Here is a 19,492-nt window from a genome sequence, read left to right as displayed (position 1 = left end):
ACTATACATCCTGTGCTCTTTTTTTCAAAATACAAAGATGACAATTGTGTTACAGTATTCACAGCCGAATGCATTTACTTCAAACAAAAAAAAACTTTTGTACAAAAAAATGACAAATTGAGTTGATTCTGGTGAATGCTGAACATGTAATAACTTAACAAATGTATATATTGAATGGAATATATACTTTGTTTATGTACCATTAATGTATACATTTAATCATGTTATTTATTTTATACTAAAATCAAAAGAACATAACGGTTTGAGCAATGTAGAGTGAAGCGGATGGGAGTGTAATGTAGACAGTACCGGGTGTAGACTGTATCGGACGGGTGAGTATTGTAGAAAGTACCGGATGTAGACTGTACCGGGCGAGAGAAAAATGAAGACAGTACCGGGTGTAGACTTTAACGGACGAGAGTGTAATGTAGACAGTACCGGATGTAGACTGTACCGGACGAGAGTGTAATGAAGACAATACCGGATGCAGACTTTACCGGACGAGAGTGTAATGAAGACAGTACCGGATGTAGACTTTATCGTACGAGAGTGTAATGTAGACAGTACCGGATGTAGACTTTACAGTACGATAGTGTAATAAAGACAGTACCGGATGTAGACTGTACCGTACGAGAGTGTAATTAAGACAGTACCGGGTGTAAACTGTACCGTACGAGAGTGTAATGAGGACAGTACCGGGTGTAGACTTTACCGTACGAGAGTGTAATGAAGACAGTACCGGGTGTAGACTGTACCGTACGAGAGTCTAATGAAGACAATACCGGATGTAGACTTTGCAGTACGAGAGTGTAATGTAGACAGTACCGGGTGTAGACTTTACCGTACGAGAGTGTAATAAAGACAGTACCGGGTGTAGACTGTACCGTACGAGAGTGTAATTAAGACAGTACCGGGTGTAGACTGTACCGTACGAGAGTGTAATGAAGACAGTACCGGGTGTAGACTGTACCGTACGAGAGTGTAATGAAGACAGTACCGGGTGTAGACTGTACCGTACGAGAGTGTAATGAAGACACTACCGGATGTAGACTGTACCGTACGAGAGTGTAATTAAGACAGTACCGGGTGTAGACTGTACCGTACGAGAGTGTAATGAAAACACTACCGGGTGTAGACTGTACCGTACGAGAGTGTAATTAAGACAGTACCGGGTGTAGACTGTACCGTACGAGAGTGTAATTAAGACAGTACCGGGTGTAGACTGTACCGTACGAGAGTGTAATGTAGACAGTACCGGATGTAGACTTTACAGTACGAGAGTGTAATTAAGACAGTACCGGGTGTAGACTTTACAGTACGAGAGTGTAATTAAGACAGTACCGGGTGTAAACTGTACCGTACGAGAGTGTAATGAAGACAGTACCGGGTGTAGACTGTACCGTACGAGAGTGTAATGTAGACAGTACCGGGTGTAGACTGTACCGTACGAGAGTGTAATGTAGACAGTACCGGGTGTAGACTTTACCGTACGAGAGTCTAATAAAGACAGTACCGGGTGTAGACTTTACAGTACGAGAGTGTAATTAAGACAGTACCGGGTGTAAACTGTACCGTACGAGAGTGTAATGTAGACAGTACCGGATGTAGACTTTACCGTACGAGAGTCTAATAAAGACAGTACCGGGTGTAGACTTTACAGTACGAGAGTGTAATGTAGACAGTACCGGATGTAGACTTTACCGTACGAGAGTGTAATAAAGACAGTACCGGGTGTAGACTTTACAGTACGAGAGTGTAATGAAGACAGTACCGGGTGTAAACTGTACCGTACGAGAGTGTAATGAAGACAGTACCGGGTGTAGACTGTACCGTACGAAGACAGTACCGGGTGTAGACTGTACCGTACGAGAGTGTAATGAAGACAGTACCGGGTGTAGACTGTACCGTACGAGAGTGTAATGAAGACACTACCGGATGTAGACTGTACCGTACGAGAGTGTAATGAAGACAGTACCGGGTGTAGACTGTACCGTACGAGAGTGTAATGAAGACAGTACCGGATGTAGACTACACCGGACGGGTGTGTGTTGAAGACAGTACCGGATGAAGACTGTACCGTACGAGAGTGTAATGAAAACAATACTGGATGTAGACTTTACCGAACGAGAGTGTAATGAAGACAGTACCGGATATAAACTTTACCGGACGAAAGTTAAATGAAAACAATACCGGGTATAGATTGTACCAAACGGAAGTGTAATGAAGACAGTACCAGATGTAGACTTTACCGAACGAGAGTAAAATGAAGACAGTACCGGGTTTAGACTTTACCGTACGAGAGTGTAATGTAGACAGTACCGGATGTAGACTGTACCGGACGAGAGTAAAATGAAGGCAGTACCGGATATATACTATACCGAACAGGAGTGTAACGCATACTATTCAAGACGGGAGGGTAGTGTAGTTATATCCAGGAGTTAATTCCGATGTGATATTTTAAAGCGCTAAATTCAGGCAAAGGGGGACTATGTTACCCCTATCACTTAGGGAACATCCTAATCAACGCCTCATAACTGCCATTTTTCGGGGTTTGATTGACCAACATGGACATTTTGATAAAAACTCATCTTTGCCGAATGTGTGGCTGGTACAGCAATGTGGAGGCGGAGGAGGTGCTGTGACCCCTGACGATCAGGAACTGTTATGTAGCGGACATGTAGGACTATCCCCTGCCATAGCCCAATAATGGCCATTTTGTTGTAGAAACCTCTCCCATGTAGTGGGGTGTATTGTGCAAACGCATCATGTAAGATCCGTGTACACTACTGGCACAACATCTTAATGTATCATAATCTCACTTTCTGGCCGAATTCGTCCTAGGTTCCTATTGCCCGTTATTGTAAAGATATCGACACAATAACTCTTCCTTCCTCTAGTTGCCAAAACTACTAGTTGGACTGTAATGCAAGCGCCAGACCACGTTGTACATGTTGTTATTTCGTCCTCCTACTACCCGCCTATAATGCAGAGGCTGTTGTATTTGCCGTCGATGGGATGTTGCTGTCGCGCTTATTTGCAAACAAACAGTTCCTGTTATTCATACTTATTTGTTTATTTATGTTATAATACGTTGTTGTAATGTTTAAAAGTTTCGACTTTGCACACAATACATTGCACATGGTTTCAGCGTTATCGTCATTGCAGGTTTGTTTCTGTGTCATTAAAGATGCGGGGCGTAAAGACTACGTAACAACAAGGTAAATACTGAATGAATCTGTTCAAAATAGTAGTTAGAATACAATTAAAGCGCCATTATATATATGTATAAGGGTCTTTTTGTGCTGTGTCGTACGTATAGTATATTACATGGTTTCACTGGTATCATCATCGTCCGTGCGCAAGACCGTGCGCAGGTTCAGTGTGATGGCCACATAATCCAGTTATTGGTACATTTACTTTGAAACTCTGCACCTCTGGTACTCTTTACTCGAATGTAGGTTTTGCACTTCTTTATTTAAGAGCCTCCGACAGATGAGAAGGTGGCGAAAGCATATATTTGTAAAAGAATTTTGTTATACGCACGCATGCACGCATGCACACACACACGCGCGCGCGCACACTCACACACACACAAACGCACACACGCACACACGAACAAACGCACACACGCATAAACGTACACTCGCACATACGTACACACACACACAAACACACACTCGCGCGCAACACATGCGCACTCAAACATGCACGCCTGCAAACACACGCTAGCCAGCACGCTCACTTACATATTTCCATACATTATCAACTGTTTAAGTCTACATGTAGTTGGATAGAATTTCTACAAACTAAAATTGTCAATGACATGAACAGAGCTACGACTTATACAATATAGTGTTCAAAATTATATTTTGCACCTACAAGCCCGTTCATTTTAGTCAATGCATACTGAAACCTTCAACCTTTACTTAAAGTATGATAATGCATTTACATGAAACCCGACCACAGATCTTTATCATAGTACAATCGGCATTTGAAATTTAATAATGTCTTGTTTGTTGAGATTGTTTTGTTTGATTTTAGTAATAAAATATCGAAGTCAATAGTGGTTGTGTATTAAATTACTGTCATTATAAGTTATATTGAATTGCGTGCAGTTACGGATATGTCTGGTTCAAGTGCAAACCACAACCACATACATGTATTATTTGTAAAGATCGAAAGCAGTTGAGAGTGTTTACAAAATGGCTGCTGATCATTTACAACCTTTAAACATTAACTTACGAGAATAGAATGTGACAGTACAACTGATTTCAGCAGACAATGGAGCAGTGTGTTTGATATGTACACCTCGCGGGCAGTGAACTGATGGGGAAACGTGAAGTAATCTCTGGCAGTACCGAACAGCAGCGTGGCTCCCGGGTATTATCAGCGTGTGGATTTCGACAGAATCCTGGAGCACCGATACCCGCTAATTAAGCCAATAATATTGATTCATTAATTCTAATATATCATCGGTACTGAAAAAAATAACAAAGTTAGTAGCGCTGGATGATGATAAACTCGCTAAAAATAACCTACAGGAAGAATACAGTTACATAGACACTTGATTTCACGGAAATGAAGGGGAAGGTATGAGTGTAAAGTGATTGTCGGCTATTATTTCCGACTGTTTGATTGTTATATCCACTCAAGAAGGCGACTGTAACAGTCACACCGCGCGATCAGTAATGCTGATTATGATTTATTTGTGTTCTTATAACTTTCATTGGTGCAGTTATGGAAAGAAATAATGAAACTAGTTTCCTGTGAGATTATATAACAGCATGAAACAATTATTACTATGTTTAAAACACATTTGTAACACAATTAACTCGTATCACGCGAGTAAAAGACTTAAACTGGATATTAAGTAAAATATTACATCTGAAAATATCAATTTGGAGTTATACCACATCTGCTAGGTGGACGCCTATGGTTTCCTAGGTAACGGAAGAGTGATGTCCTCGCCGATCTTCAGGCGGCTGTCGATGCACGGGCGCAACAAGGCCTTCCGGGTCGTCGTGCTCGGTCAGAACGGCGTCGGCAAGTCAGGTTAGCTTTATATACTGCTCAAATCCATTACTAACGTATTCACTCTATCATTAAGATGCAAGGTAACCGGATTCATATGCCAAGTTTTACGCGCAGAAAAGAAAATATATATATAGGGTGTGTGTAATAATTTACATTAAAAATATAATGAAAATCATTATAACGTTAATGACAAATAGGTTTGGAGCTGCAGGATTGTGTAAATCACATTGTATCACAATATCTTACAGCAGAAGTAGATAGCAGATTTATACACAGCAAACACGAAATCGAATGTGTGTACTCGTATGCTGCAACTTTTAACATCTACTTTATTTTGGAATCAGCAAGCCTTGCCCCTTCAAATGGTATCAATATCATAACGATTATTGTGTAACCATTTCTCTAAATATACTTACATATAATGAAGCAAGGAAACGCGTACCTTATTGATCAATACATTGGCAAACTACCCCCCCCCCCACCCCCCATGAAATGATGTAATCGGAAGCAAACAAGCGTTGCCTTATGCATCATATAATATCGTAATACCACAATCAACGTGTATTGAATCGCAGTCGTACCAGAGTTGTCGTGTGTTGAATCCCAGCCGTACCAAATACATCGTGTATTGAATCCGAGTCGAACCAAATTCATCGTGTTACAAACCGCAGTCGTACCAGAATCATCGTGTAATATATCGCAGTCGTACCAGAATCATCGTGTAATACATCGCAGTCGTTCCTTAATCATCGTGTAATACATCGAGGTCGTTCCTTAATCATCGTGTAATACATCGAGGTCGTTCCTTAATCATCGTGTAATACATCGCAGTCGTTCCTTAATCATCGTGTAATACATCGAGGTCGTTCCTTGATCATCGTGTAATACATCGCAGTCGTTCCTTAATCATCGTGTAATAAATCGCAGTCGTACCAGAATCATCGTGTAATACATCGAGGTCGTTCCTTAATCATCGTGTAATACATCGCAGTCGTTCCTTAATCATCGTGTAATACATCGCAGTCGTACCAGAATCATCGTGTAATACATCGCAGTCGTACCAGAATCATCGTGTAATACATCGAGGTCGTACCAGAATCATCGTGTAATACATCGCAGTCGTTCCTTAATCATCGTGTAATACATCGTAGTCGTACCAGAATCATCGTGTAATACATCGCAGTCGTTCCTTAATCATCGTGTAATACATCGCAGTCGTACCAGAATCATCGTGTAATACATCGCAGTCGTACCAGAATCATCGTGTAATACATCGCAGTCGTACCAGAATCATCGTGTAATACATCGCAGTCGTACCAGAATCATCGTGTTATAGATCGCAGTCGAACCTGAATCATCGTGTAATAAATCGCAGTCGTACCAGAATCATCGTGTAATACATCGCAGTCATACCAGAATCATCGTGTAATACATCGCAGTCGTACCAGAATCATCGTGTAATACATCGCAGTCGTACCAGAATCATCTTGCAATAAATCGCAGTCGAACCAGAGTCACCGTTCAAAACATCGCAGTCGTACTAGAATCATCGTGTAATACATAGCAGTCGTACCAGAATCATCGTGTAATACATCGCAGTCGTACTAGAATCATCGTGTGTAATAAATCGCAGTCGTACCAGAATTATCGTGTAATACATCGCAGTCGTACCAGAATCATCGTGTAATACATCGCAGTCGTACCAGAATCATCGTGTAATAAATCGCAGTCGTACCAGAATCATCGTGTAATACATCGCAGTCGTACCAGAATCATCGTGTAATACATAGCAGTCGTACCAGAATCATCGTGTAATACATCGCAATCGTACCAGAATCATCGTGTAATACATCGCAGTCGTACCAGAATCATCGTGTAATACATAGCAGTCGTACCAGAATCATCGTGTAATACATCGCAGTCGTACCAGAATCATCGTGTAATAAATCGCAGTCGTACCAGAATCATCGTGTAATACATCGCAGTCGTACCAGAATCATCGTGTAATACATAGCAGTCGTACCAGAATCATCGTGTAATACATCGCAGTCATACCAGAATCATCACACAATAAAGCGCAGTCGTACTAGAATCATCGTGTAATACATCGCAGTCATACCAGAATCATCACACAATAAAGCGCAGTCGTACTATAATCATCGTGTAATAAAGCGCAGTCGTACTATAATCATCGTGTAATACATAGCAGTCGTACCAGAATCATCGTGTAATACATCGCAGTCGTACCAGAATCATCGTGTAATACATCGCAGTCGTACCAGAATCATCGTGTGTAATAAATCGCAGTCGTACCAGAATTATCGTGTAATACATCGCAGTCGTACCAGAATCATTGTGTAATACATCGCAGTCGTACCAGAATCATCGTGTAATACATCGCAGTCGTAGTAGAATCATCGTGAATCGAACCCCAGTCGTTAGGGCGTTCTACAGATAAAAGTGGAAGGGGAAGGCCAACACTTGAAACGTTTCAAAATTTGATTTTATGTTCAGTTTTGAGATACGATCTTTTTCAAGATAAAGCACACACATCTTTGCAACAAATTTGATGTAATGAGAGATGAGTTTATAAGATTTGCGAATGAATAGTATAGAGATTTTATGAAATTTCGTTTGCATTTTTACGAAAAAGTCCTCCGACAATATAAGTACAAAAATGTATGTTTTTGCGTGTTTTTGTGTCATCAATGTGCTGTGGCTTCTTGAGGATACCTCTCAAATAGAAACATTGTTAGTTTAATAGTTAAACTAGTGTCTTAAATTAATATTTATGTTCAAAAAGGGCTCACATCGTTATTCATATAAAACAATCATCACACAACCATAGAACAGTGTTAAATGAATTGTCTTAAAACATTTTGCCACCTGAAACTTTTGCGTCTTACACTTTTGCAATTGCTTTTGAAGCTGAAATATGATAAAAAACATCGGATCAGCTGCTTATCTCTGAAAACACGTCACACGTATAAATATGTATAAAAGAACAGTTAAGTTTTGCTCGCTTAATATTAAACTCTTTAAACACAAAAATTGTGACATTTTTACGATTTCGTATTTTGTTCCTTAAGCCCCACGCTCGCACTTCAGTAATCATAACCATTTCATTCAAATTGTGCAGATAGAAATAGAATATATTGAAAAAAAACGCATTTTAAACGGAAATACGAGTGATTTGGTCTTCCATTCCTTTGAAACATTTTTATTGAACTTGTCGGATAAGTGTTCTGTACGCAATATTGTGGTATACACGCAACGCAGACACTAAACAATTGGAATTAAATTGTTTCCGGTAGGCAGGCTCTCAACGCGAACACTGAACAATGTGAAAATGTACAGTGTATCCGGTAGGCAGTCTCTCAAAATCATTCGGAACTCTTCGGCCATTTTACATCGAAAACAACCTCGGATGTATATGGACGGTTTAAAATGTCAGAAATCTTTACATTTAACTACGCTACAAGTAGGTCGCGTAGTTATTTCAATTAAGCAGTTAAACTAAATGGCTTTACTCTTGTGAATCTTAATTATTTATGCAATAATACACTTAACTGGCAATTAATTTAAAATTAGATACACAACATTCACTTAAAACACTGCCATTAATTGATACTATTATTGAAAATTTCAAGAAACTACTTCTACTATCCGATGTTGTTTTCGATGAAAATGGCCGAGATCTTCCGAATGGATATAAATGCGTCAATAAATATTTGATTCAATCGGTTTTTTATTGCATATGAACAATTTTACTTTTAACACAAGTGGAACATAATAAATGTAACTTAAAACTAAAGGCCAGACGTTTTTACAACGTTTGAAATCGGCGCTCCCGGTAAAGAAACTATTTGACAAAAGTATGATGCATTTGGATATCAATTATGCGAATAATTTTGTATGCGATGGATTGAAAGTATACAGTAACATTTTCCTCACTTTTCTTGTTTTGTATAAAGGTATTCAATCCACATATAAGCTATTGTTTTTTTCGTGCGACTGGCTATGATGGTTTGAAATATATTTAGACCCCGTGTAATTTTGGTATCATTTAAAAGAATACTGCGCTGATTAAAGTAACACTTTTATTCATACACATGAATAACAAACATAAATTTTGACTTATGAACCTTTAACTACTTACTAAATTATGCATTTATGGAAAATATTAATTGCTGATAACAAGATTGAAACCGTGTATGTAATAGCAGAAAGCGCAAAAATATTAAATGATTGATGAATGCTAAAATATTTACTGTGGTCCACTTTAGTCTCATAAGGTAGAAATACTGTGTTTTATGCTCATTGATTTCAAATTAAACTCGGTATCCTTTGTATGAACCATTGTTTTCGACATGTATTCATCCTTTTGGGAATATTAAAACAATAATATTAATTGTGGTAAATCTTATCTGGGAGTAAGAGTGCATCTTTAACAATACGTAAAATAAATGGCCAATATTACATTATAAAGTAAAAGCAATTTGCATTTTTATTTTTTGATATCGACTGAACGTTGACATGAATGACCTTCTGACAGTCTTTCAAGGTCAAAAATAGCCGATTTGTAACATCAGTTTAAGTAATACGTGTTTCGTATTCCCCCTCTACAGATAAACTGTTGTCACGTAATTACAAACTAATCTGGGGTCACCGGGCATCCCCTAATTCCTATGTTTAGGTATCGGACGCCTGAAACAGCTACAAACAAACATACTCCACTCTTTCTCCGAGGCTCAGACACATTTATCTCACTTCACGACAACAACCTCACAGAGCCAACCAACATTGTCTAATAAATAAATCTCTGACTGATAGACAATAACACCGCTCGTCTTGCAATGCCCTTGGAAGCGCACAGGTGCATAGATTTCAAAATAATACCGCCCTGCTACCGAATTCCAGTCATTTCGCAAAATGCCACTTTGTGAGGACGTACATAACGTATTCGTGGTATAAAAGCTATCGCGATTTAGACGTAGATTAAATAGTTTTAAACGACGAACTCACGGCCACGCTTTATGATCAAATATAGGAATTATGTACATTAGATGTATCCGGTATTTCCTATATTTGAAGTATATAATTATAGAAATCTTGCTTTTTTAGTGTATAAATTAATGGAATTGAGGGAAATACTTTTATAATTATATAGTACGGGTAATATTGGCGCCACTTAGCAAATAAGCAAATCACACAACTATATAATCAACTTAATATATATAATGCAGCGTGCAGTATTTGATCGCGTCAGTATTGCCCGTAATACATGATAAATCTTTATCCCTTAATACCATTGCTCTATCCACTTAAACAGCATGATGTCTATTAATATTGACAGTTTCTGGTGTAAACAATTGTAAGAAATTCACAAAGTTTTACTTTTCCTAGCCTACCTAATTGAAACATTTCAGCAGAATTATTCACTGAAATTCCCGGCCTGTTCGATATCTCTTCTGATAGAAACACACCAGTTGGTCGTTGTTACATGGTTTCCTGCGCTTGTATTTGAAAAATGATCCAACAACTTCGTGTGTCGACCTGACAGGCTTTCTCATGATTCTCTGTATTAATTGAAGATGATGATAGATACATTGTGTGACCCGTGTACAACACTACCCTACTGAAAGTAATCCATTAAAAATATATAATCGAAACTGACAAAAACCTGACTTTATTCATACTATTTACTAAGACAATGAAAGAAGAAAATGTGTCACAACTAATAAAGCCGGTTTGTTTGGATATAGGTTGTTGAATTGGCAACACTTGGGGGAGATGTAGTGAGACAAATTTAACATAAGTTTACGAACTCCATTTCCATTTGTCAGGGGCGTAGCTAGGCGTAAAGAAACCTGTAAGCCCCAAGATTATATGTGAATTTGGAGAGTTTTATATCTGCATTACACACACTTATTTATATTTGTAATGATAACAATAAAATCAAGCAATACACCCTGTACGTAGTTTAAATAAATATCAAACTTGTATTAAAATAAAACAAACCTTTAAGTTGTTCAAAGTGTTTGAGAAGCTATTAGTATTTTTCTAAAAAGTTGTAGACCCAGGCCTACAATGTCTATATGTAGCTACGCCACTGTTTGTATATATGAATAATTGAAATTAGGTTTGTTAATATGTTACACTATGTAGTGTTTGTAGAGACAATTTCACATACACTACTCAATATGCCCATGCATATTCCGAATAACGGCTTTACTGTGCCTCTTTGATGTCAAGCCGAAAATATGTTTATTGTCATTACACTGTCCAGTTTTCGATTATCGAGGGAGGTCATGACTTGACCACAAATAACCTAAATCTGCAATGTTTATTGCCGAAATATAAAGACAACAAGTCGCGTACGTCTTATGATAGCTTCACAAGTGCCTTTATCACAAATAATCACTTACCGGCCTATTTTCTTGCGGGAATAAAATGACCGTTATTACAAAATGATTTGCCTTGTTACCTGTTCACGAAAACAATAAAATAGTTTATTGCTCCATGTCAACACGTTCGACAAGAACCTGAACACAACCAAACATTGTTTGTCGCAGATCAACATTCAGAAACACGCGTCATCGGGGTTAAAAATAGGCGGGCACTCGTACTCAATAAAATTAGCTAGTTTGTAAAGACAGAGTAAACTTTTATTAATCACACTGGAGTGGTTTTACTGGTACAGAACAGAACATAATTTTATTCGATGTATACCAACAAGGTACATAGTCATAGAATATAAATACATTTATATAACGTGAATTCAACATGTCACATAAAACAGATTCGATACAGGCAATGTCTATACGTAGATATGAATAATTGTCCATACGTGAAAAAAACATAATATGCAAATGATAAAACATGAGGATGAGCTGATATAAACTAATCACTATATGTAATGGAAGTTCTATGTTTAAGAGCTTCTTTTATATATTTGGATGATTTAAATACAGTATTTTTGTTGTCTGATTTAAGCAGTTCTATAAACTTGTACATGCTTGGTCTGACATAAAAATATTTTTTAATGTATTTCCTTCTGATGTCATTATAACAAGGACATATTAATATGAAATGTAATTCATCTTCTAGATCATTTGAATTACAAAAAGTACAATAACGTTCATTTCTAGGAATGTTGTTATTTGCATATCTACCGGTGTGGATTCTTAATGAATGAGCAGACACTCTTAATCTAGTAATATAAAATCGTATCCCAGTACGTCATGTACGAGTGTCCTGATAGAACCATTCGGAGCTCCTCGGACTATTTTATCGAAAACAACCTTGGGTGTATTTCGACGGTTTACATACTCACGAAGCGGTATGTTAAAGTCCGCTGCAAGTAGTTCGCGTAGTAATTTTATTTAGCAGTTAAACTTTATGACTTTAGTTAACTCTTGGGAATCTTAATTATGTTTGCAATAATACACTTGACTGGCAATCAATTTAAACTTAGATCAATAAATACAACTCTTAGACACTACATTTAATTAATGACATAATTAAAAAAATACGAACTACTTCAACTGATGTACCGGCATACATCCGAGGTTGTTTTCGATAAAAATGTCCGAATGAGGAATTCCGAATGTTGATAGAACATGGGTTCATTTACATACCATGTGGTCGTGATTCGTGTTTTATTATCGGTATTGAAAATCGAAAATGGAACATATGAATCGTTTTTCTTATAACAAAACAAAGATAGATTTTAACCGTTTTTTGGTTTTACAATGTATATACAAGGACGAGCGGCTCTGCGATCTCCTATTATATGCACGCATCACTTTTTACGGACCTTCCTGTTGTGGCTCAAATCCTCGTTGCTTTGGGTGATGCATAATCAAAATGTTTTAGTAAATGCGGGGATTTTGTTTTCGCGCCAAAAATTACGGTTATGGGTCTTACCTAGGATGTCCACAGGGTGCGGGGCATTAGGCGGGGATTTTACCTGGGATTCGCTTGACCGAAAGTCAAAGTTCCCGCTGTTCCTCGGACCTGTACTGGGGCGGGGGGTGGCGGTACAATTGACTGGTGCGTTCGAGGCGGACATCAGTTCATCGCTTCACCCACCCATCTTTTATCTAAATAGCTTCTCAATAATTATACTGGGTTAAAAAAGTATTTTGACATAACATATAACTAAAAACAATTTGTAGACCTTCAAGATTTGCTCTTGTGTTTTATCATGTTTCAGGATATTCTGGGCCAGATTCGAAACATTTAACATAATGATATACAATGAAATAGGTGAAAATGACCCTTGACAAAATAATACGTGTTCATATGATCATGATGATCGGGAGTCAATGCATGAAATGCAAATTTAGTATTCGAGCACTTAATTAATGTGACATATTGTAGTAGAAACATTAATCAGATTCTAGAGAAAATAAATGTTTTACAGATCTTGACATTTTAAAAGTTATTACGTATTCAGAGGACATTGAACACTTCTTTAGCTTTCGGATCTATTCATTAAACCCTAGGTACGTCACTAAATTGAATGACATCGTTTTTATTGTCACTGGCAGCTGGCCTTCTTAAAGATAATGCATCAGTCAATTGTAACCACGGCGGGGAATTAGCCTTACCTATCCCGGGGTGCGGGGACATTTGGTGAGGATTTTACCCGCAGTTTGTCCCCGCAGGGAGGGGATTTTACCCAGGATTGGCTTGACCGAAAGTCAAAGTCCCCGCTATTCCTCGGCCCTGTGGGGCGTGGTTACAATTGACTGGTGCATTATGTACAGGAAAAACCTGTACGCATTGCACACTGGCACCGGATTTTCAAACTTAATCATTTAAAAAAAAAATCAAAAAAATCCTATAATTCCTTACTAAATAACGAATATGTGAAAAAATATTCAAAAATATTTATTTTTTTAAATATGCACTTTGTACTGTATAATATACTATACAAAGTGTATGTTTTAAAAAACATATATTTTCCACATATTCCGTATTATATTTTTTAGTAAGGAATTATAAGATTTTTTGTTTGATTTTTAAAAAAAAATGCTTAAGTTTGAAAATCCGGTGCCAGTGGCCTTGCAGCTGGTTGTACCAAACTGTATTAGACACGTGCCCTCGAGAAGGTTTACGGCACAGAACCGGGCCTTTTATTGTAAACCAGGTCGTCACTTATCGTCTTATTTGTGGGTTTCCACTTTGGCCTGACATTATGTTCGGGGTAGTCTGCAGTATTTTAATATGTTCCATTTATTGTAATTTAGAATGTATAACTTATATTCAAACCATATGAGATAACGCTGACCGCACATCATCTGTTTGTTTCCGTCCAAGTTTTATGGAGTAAATATAACTGTTGTTCAAGATTAATAAAGTGTACATCGGCTTTAAGCAAGACCTGTACGGAGCACAAATATGGTAAATCAAGGTTTGCCCTGTACATCGGCTTATAGCAGACTTATCATAAGATTACTAACAATGGTTACATAATCAATGAACGTGAAGTTAGCGGCCTGGCGGCGTGAAGTTGGCGACCTAGCGGCCTAGCGGCGTGAAGTTAATCTATTTCGAAGCAATTGTTCATGCATGATTAATCAAGGTTTTTCATTTATACATCAACATAGCTGCATTAAATCATTTTCTATTTCGGAGCATTTTTAAATGCGTTTTCTTCTAAGATAATGATAAATTAACTGTTTTAATGCACAAATTATCAATCCGAAGCGATCAAGCAGTTCAGCGGCCTAGCGGTGTGGAGTTGGCCGCTAACTTCACATACATGAACTTCACGTACATGGCCTAGCGGCCTGGCCAATTCAAATGATAAAATTTGTAAAAGTTTTGTTTGTCAATTTTTAAGCATATGACTACATGTTAGATTAAACAAAGGTGCTGAAATCTCAAACAATAACTGATTCCAAGAACGGTCAAAGAGAGAAAACCTGAAACTTCCAAAACAAGATGTAAATCGAAACAAGGCCGTGTAAAAGGTTTCCAAGGTTATTATTCCGTATTCCATTGCATAGAGTCATTGTAGAGTGTCTCGATGTGAACCTGTACAAACCCCTATTTTCTGTGTATTATAGTGCAAACAACAGGATGTAAATATACTTTTGACTCAAATTCCCTTATTCTGCAGATTCAACAAGACTGGTCTACATCTGATTTTTTACTGTTGACAACAATTTAAAAGGTTAAAAGGACTAGACACCAATTTTTCAAAAGCTTGCATAGAATTTATGTTGTTGGGTGCAACAGATTGAATCTTACTTACTGATGTATCACATCGCTTACTACTGATGTATCACATCGCTTACTACTGATGTATCACATCGCTTACGACACATGTATCTTTCACAGTGTTTGCATATTTTCCAATTCGAAATTTACTGGGGTTTTCTACCACGTAAGTCCCAGTTCATTAAAAATAGCCTCGGTATATGTATCTGTACTAAACACGTGCCTTTCGCATGTTAAATGTACACACAATTAACTGGGAAACCATTATGCGCTTTTTTTAAACGGATTCACACAGCTGAGACAGTGACATATTATATTAATCTAATACTCATGGAAAATATCATGTATTATAGGCCTTATCTAGCTCGTATTGGCAATTCAAGGCATCTTTTGTGGAAATAATGTATTTGCAGATTTTGGGACCATCTGGTGTCTAGCCCCTATAAGTGCCGCTGAAATGAAAAGCAGACATTTTCTCAAAACATTCTCAAGAAATAGACTAAAATTATGCCAGCAAAATGTGCCGACCATAAGGAATGGTTAGGTGTAGATTTGTAATTAAAGACACAATAGAAGTTGAAAATAAGTTTGGTATTTACACAACTTCAATTTCAATGTCACTTGAGCGCATCGTTGAGAACCAAGCCCACGCCCAGTCGTGGTGTGTTCTAGTATTTGGCATAAACGTTTACACTATACGTTAAACCAGTATAATTATGGCGTGAGACCACAGTTATTTTTACTATATGTTTCATATAGACACTAACCTGGCTTTTGACTTTATACACGTTCCAATTGAAAAACAAGGACATGGCATCTCTAGAACAATTCAAGACACAAAATATAATCACAAGAAAACATCATGTTGACCATTGACCCGACTGTCAAAATTGAGTTCAAATACATCACCCTTCCGCCAAGGAGTCAATCGGCTACAAACAACTGATTTTCAGACTTCCACAAGCTATGATTTTTCCAATATTTACACTGAAAACTATCAATTTCTACAATAGAGTGTCAAATTCAGTCAAGTTTTCTGCAAAAAAACCACACATTTTTTGCTTCTTTTTCATTCTTTTTTAATAAAATATTGATGCTTGAACACAGGCACTCTTTTTCTGTATTAACATCCGGATCTTGGTCAACGGGGGGCAGATAACTGTGGTCTTGAGCCATAAAACCTACTATATGAGACACATGCAATTCTCATACATTCAACATGTTATGCGACTGGACACACTGAACAGGATTTGCAGTGAGCGAAACTGTGTCTGTAAATTAAACAGCCTTGTAATAAACTGTATTATAACTCATTTATCTCAGTGTATGCATTTATGCTTTCAGCGTTCACAGTCAGGGTTATAACACAGCGGTTCATCGGAGACTACGATCCATCCCTAGGTGAGCTTCACAAAATGTGTTTTGTCTTTTTATGCATCATATATATGTTCGTGAAGTTGGCAGCCCAGCAGCCCAGCAGCGTGAAGTCAGCAGCCCAGCAGACTGGCAGCCTAGCAGCGTGAAGTCAGCAGCCCAGCAGACTGACAGCCTAGCAGCGTGAAGTCAGCAGCCCAGCAGCCCAGCAGCGTGAAGTCAGCAGCCCAGCATACTGGCAGCCCAGCAGCGTGAAGTCAGCAGCCCAGCAGACTGACAGCCCAGCAGCGTGAAGTCAGCAGCCCAGCAGACTGAGAGCCTAGCAGCGTGAAGTCAGCAGCCCAGCAGCATAGCAGCGCGAGTTAGCAGTCTGGAAGCCTGACGGCGTGAAGTCAACAGCTGAGCAGCTGAGCAGATTAGCAGCTATGCTAAGACGAACTCGTGTGAAGTTTCCAGTCGGTTTTCAGTTTTCAAAGACAAAAAAAAACATAAAAATGAAAAAAATCTTCACAATAGTTGGTTTGCAAAACAAACCTTAAAATGAAGCAAAAATACTAAATTGAATAAGTTAAAAACATTAACACTATTCCCTTTTTGTGAACTAAAGAAATCGACTTTTCGATTTCACGCTTCTGACAGCCCCGGGCAGCCCCATGTGTTTTATTGTATTTTTACGCGGGCTGTATACATGGCTTCTAGCATATGAAACGTTCGAATGATAACAAGTTTAATGACTTAACAACACGGAAAATTCATGTTTTCAAAGCCGAAAAAAAAATGAAAAAATCATTCACAATAATTCGTTTGCAAAATACGCTTTAAATGACGCAAACTACTTAAATGAATACTTTTTCAACATTTACACTATTCTTTGAGTGTGAACTAAAAACATCATTTTACTCCACTTTTCTATTTTAGTTTTCTGGCAGCCCCCAGCAGCCCCGGGCAGCCCCAGGCAGCCCTAGGCAGTTTATGGTATTTTTACCTGGGCTGCATACATGGCTTCTAGTATATGAAACGTTCGAATGATAACAAGTTTAATGACTTAACAACACGGAAAATTCAAAATTCATGTTTTCAAAGCCGAAAAAAAATGAAAAAAAATCATTCACAATAGTTCGTTTGCAAAATACTCTATAAATGACGCAAAATACTAAAATGAATACATTTTCAACATTCACACTATTCTTTTTGTGTGAACTAAAAACATCACTTAACTCCATTTTTCTATTTTAGTTTTTTGGCAGCCCCGAGCAGACCCGGGCAGCCCCGGGCAGCCCCGGGCAGCCCCAGGCAGCCCTGGGCGTTTTATGGTATTTTACTCGGGCTAGATACATGGCTTCTAGTATATGAAACGTTCGAAGTTTCCCGTCGTTTTTGTAAAAAAAAGCGCGTCTTCAAATTCAAAAACCTTCATTTTGCCATTTAAGCTGTAGATTCCCCTTACCACACCGCGCATCAAAGCCTTGTATGCTGAATATTGTCTTTTCTTACAACACGGAAAATCCAGAAAATCAGGTTTTCAAAGCCGAAAAATTGAAGAAAAAAACATTCATAAACGTTCGTTTGCAAAACACCCCTTTAATTGACGCAAAAATACTCAAATGAATCATTTAAAAACAATTACACTACTCTTTTTGTGTGAACTAAAAACATCACTTTACTCCACTTTTCGACTTTAGTTTTCTGGCAGCCCCCAGCAGCCCCGGGCAGCCTGAAGCGTATAACGATATTTTTACACTGGCTAGATACAAGGCTCTAACTATGTGTAACGTTCGGATAATTCAAAGTTTATTGACTTTAAAGCAAAGATAAGATGTAAAATGTTACAGAACACTAATTATTTAACGTAATCTTGATAAAATTTCACTCGATTTTTATCGCTCTCCTAAGACGAAATCATGCGAAGTTTCCCGTCGTTTTTGTAAGAAAAAAGCGCGTCTTCAAATTCAAAACACTTCATTTTGCCATTTAAGCTGTAATTTAGTTTACCCTTACCACACTACGCATCAGAGCGTTATATACTGAATATTGTCTTTTCCAACAACAAGGAAAATTAAGAAATTCATGTTTTCAAAGCCGAAAAAATGAAAAAAAAAATCACAAAAGATCGTTTGCAAAGCACTCTTTAAGTTACGCAAACATACTCAAATGAATACTTTTTCAACATTTACACTATTTTTTGTGTGAATTAAAAACATCACTTTACTCCACTTTTCGACTTTAGTTTTCTGGCAGCCCCCAGCAGCCCCGGGCAGCCTGAAGCGTATAACGATATTTTTACACGGGCTGGATACAAGGCTTTAACGATGTGTAACGTTCGGATGATTTCAAGTTTAATGACTTTAAAGCAAAGATAAGGTGTAAAATGTTAAAGAACACTAATTATTTAACGTAATCTTGCTACAATTTCACTCGATTTTTATCGCTCTGCTAAGACGAAATCGTGCGAAGTTTCCCGTCGTTTTGGTTAAAAAAAGCGCATATTCAAATTCAAAACACTTCATTTTACCATTTAAGCTGTAATTTAGTTTCCCCTTACTACACTACGCATCAGAGCGTTATATGCTGAATTGAGAATTTCATGTTTTTAAAGCCGAATAAAAAAATCAAAAAAAAATCATTCACTACAGTTCGTTTGCAAAGCACTCTTTAAATGACGCAAACATACTCAAATGAATACTTTTTCAACATTTACACTATTTTTTTGTGTGAACTAAAATCATCACTTTACTCCACTTTTCGACTTTAGTTTTCTAGCAGCCTGGGACAGCCCAGGGCAGCCTCAAGCGTATAACGATATTTTTACACGGGCTGGATACAAGGCTTTAACTATGTGTAACGTTCGGAT

General features: G+C 37.9%; 1 protein-coding gene across 1 annotated transcript in view; it reads left to right on the top strand.

Annotated features, from left to right (window-relative positions):
- Positions 1-4,129: 4,129 nt before the first annotated feature.
- LOC128236876 (ras-related and estrogen-regulated growth inhibitor-like) overlaps positions 4,130-19,492 on the top strand; it is a 31,388-nt gene continuing 16,025 nt past the window's right edge. The window contains exons 1-2 of the mRNA XM_052952005.1: positions 4,130-5,052; positions 16,612-16,668. Of these exons, the coding sequence (XP_052807965.1) occupies positions 4,959-5,052; positions 16,612-16,668 (151 nt within the window). The 5' untranslated portion in view covers positions 4,130-4,958. The remainder of the gene's footprint in view (positions 5,053-16,611; positions 16,669-19,492) is intronic.

The sequence above is a fragment of the Mya arenaria genome, chromosome 6 (genome assembly GCF_026914265.1).
Source record: "Mya arenaria isolate MELC-2E11 chromosome 6, ASM2691426v1".
In the NCBI taxonomy this organism is placed as follows: Eukaryota; Metazoa; Mollusca; class Bivalvia; order Myida; family Myidae; genus Mya; species Mya arenaria.
This window is presented reverse-complemented; position numbering and strand designations above follow the sequence as displayed.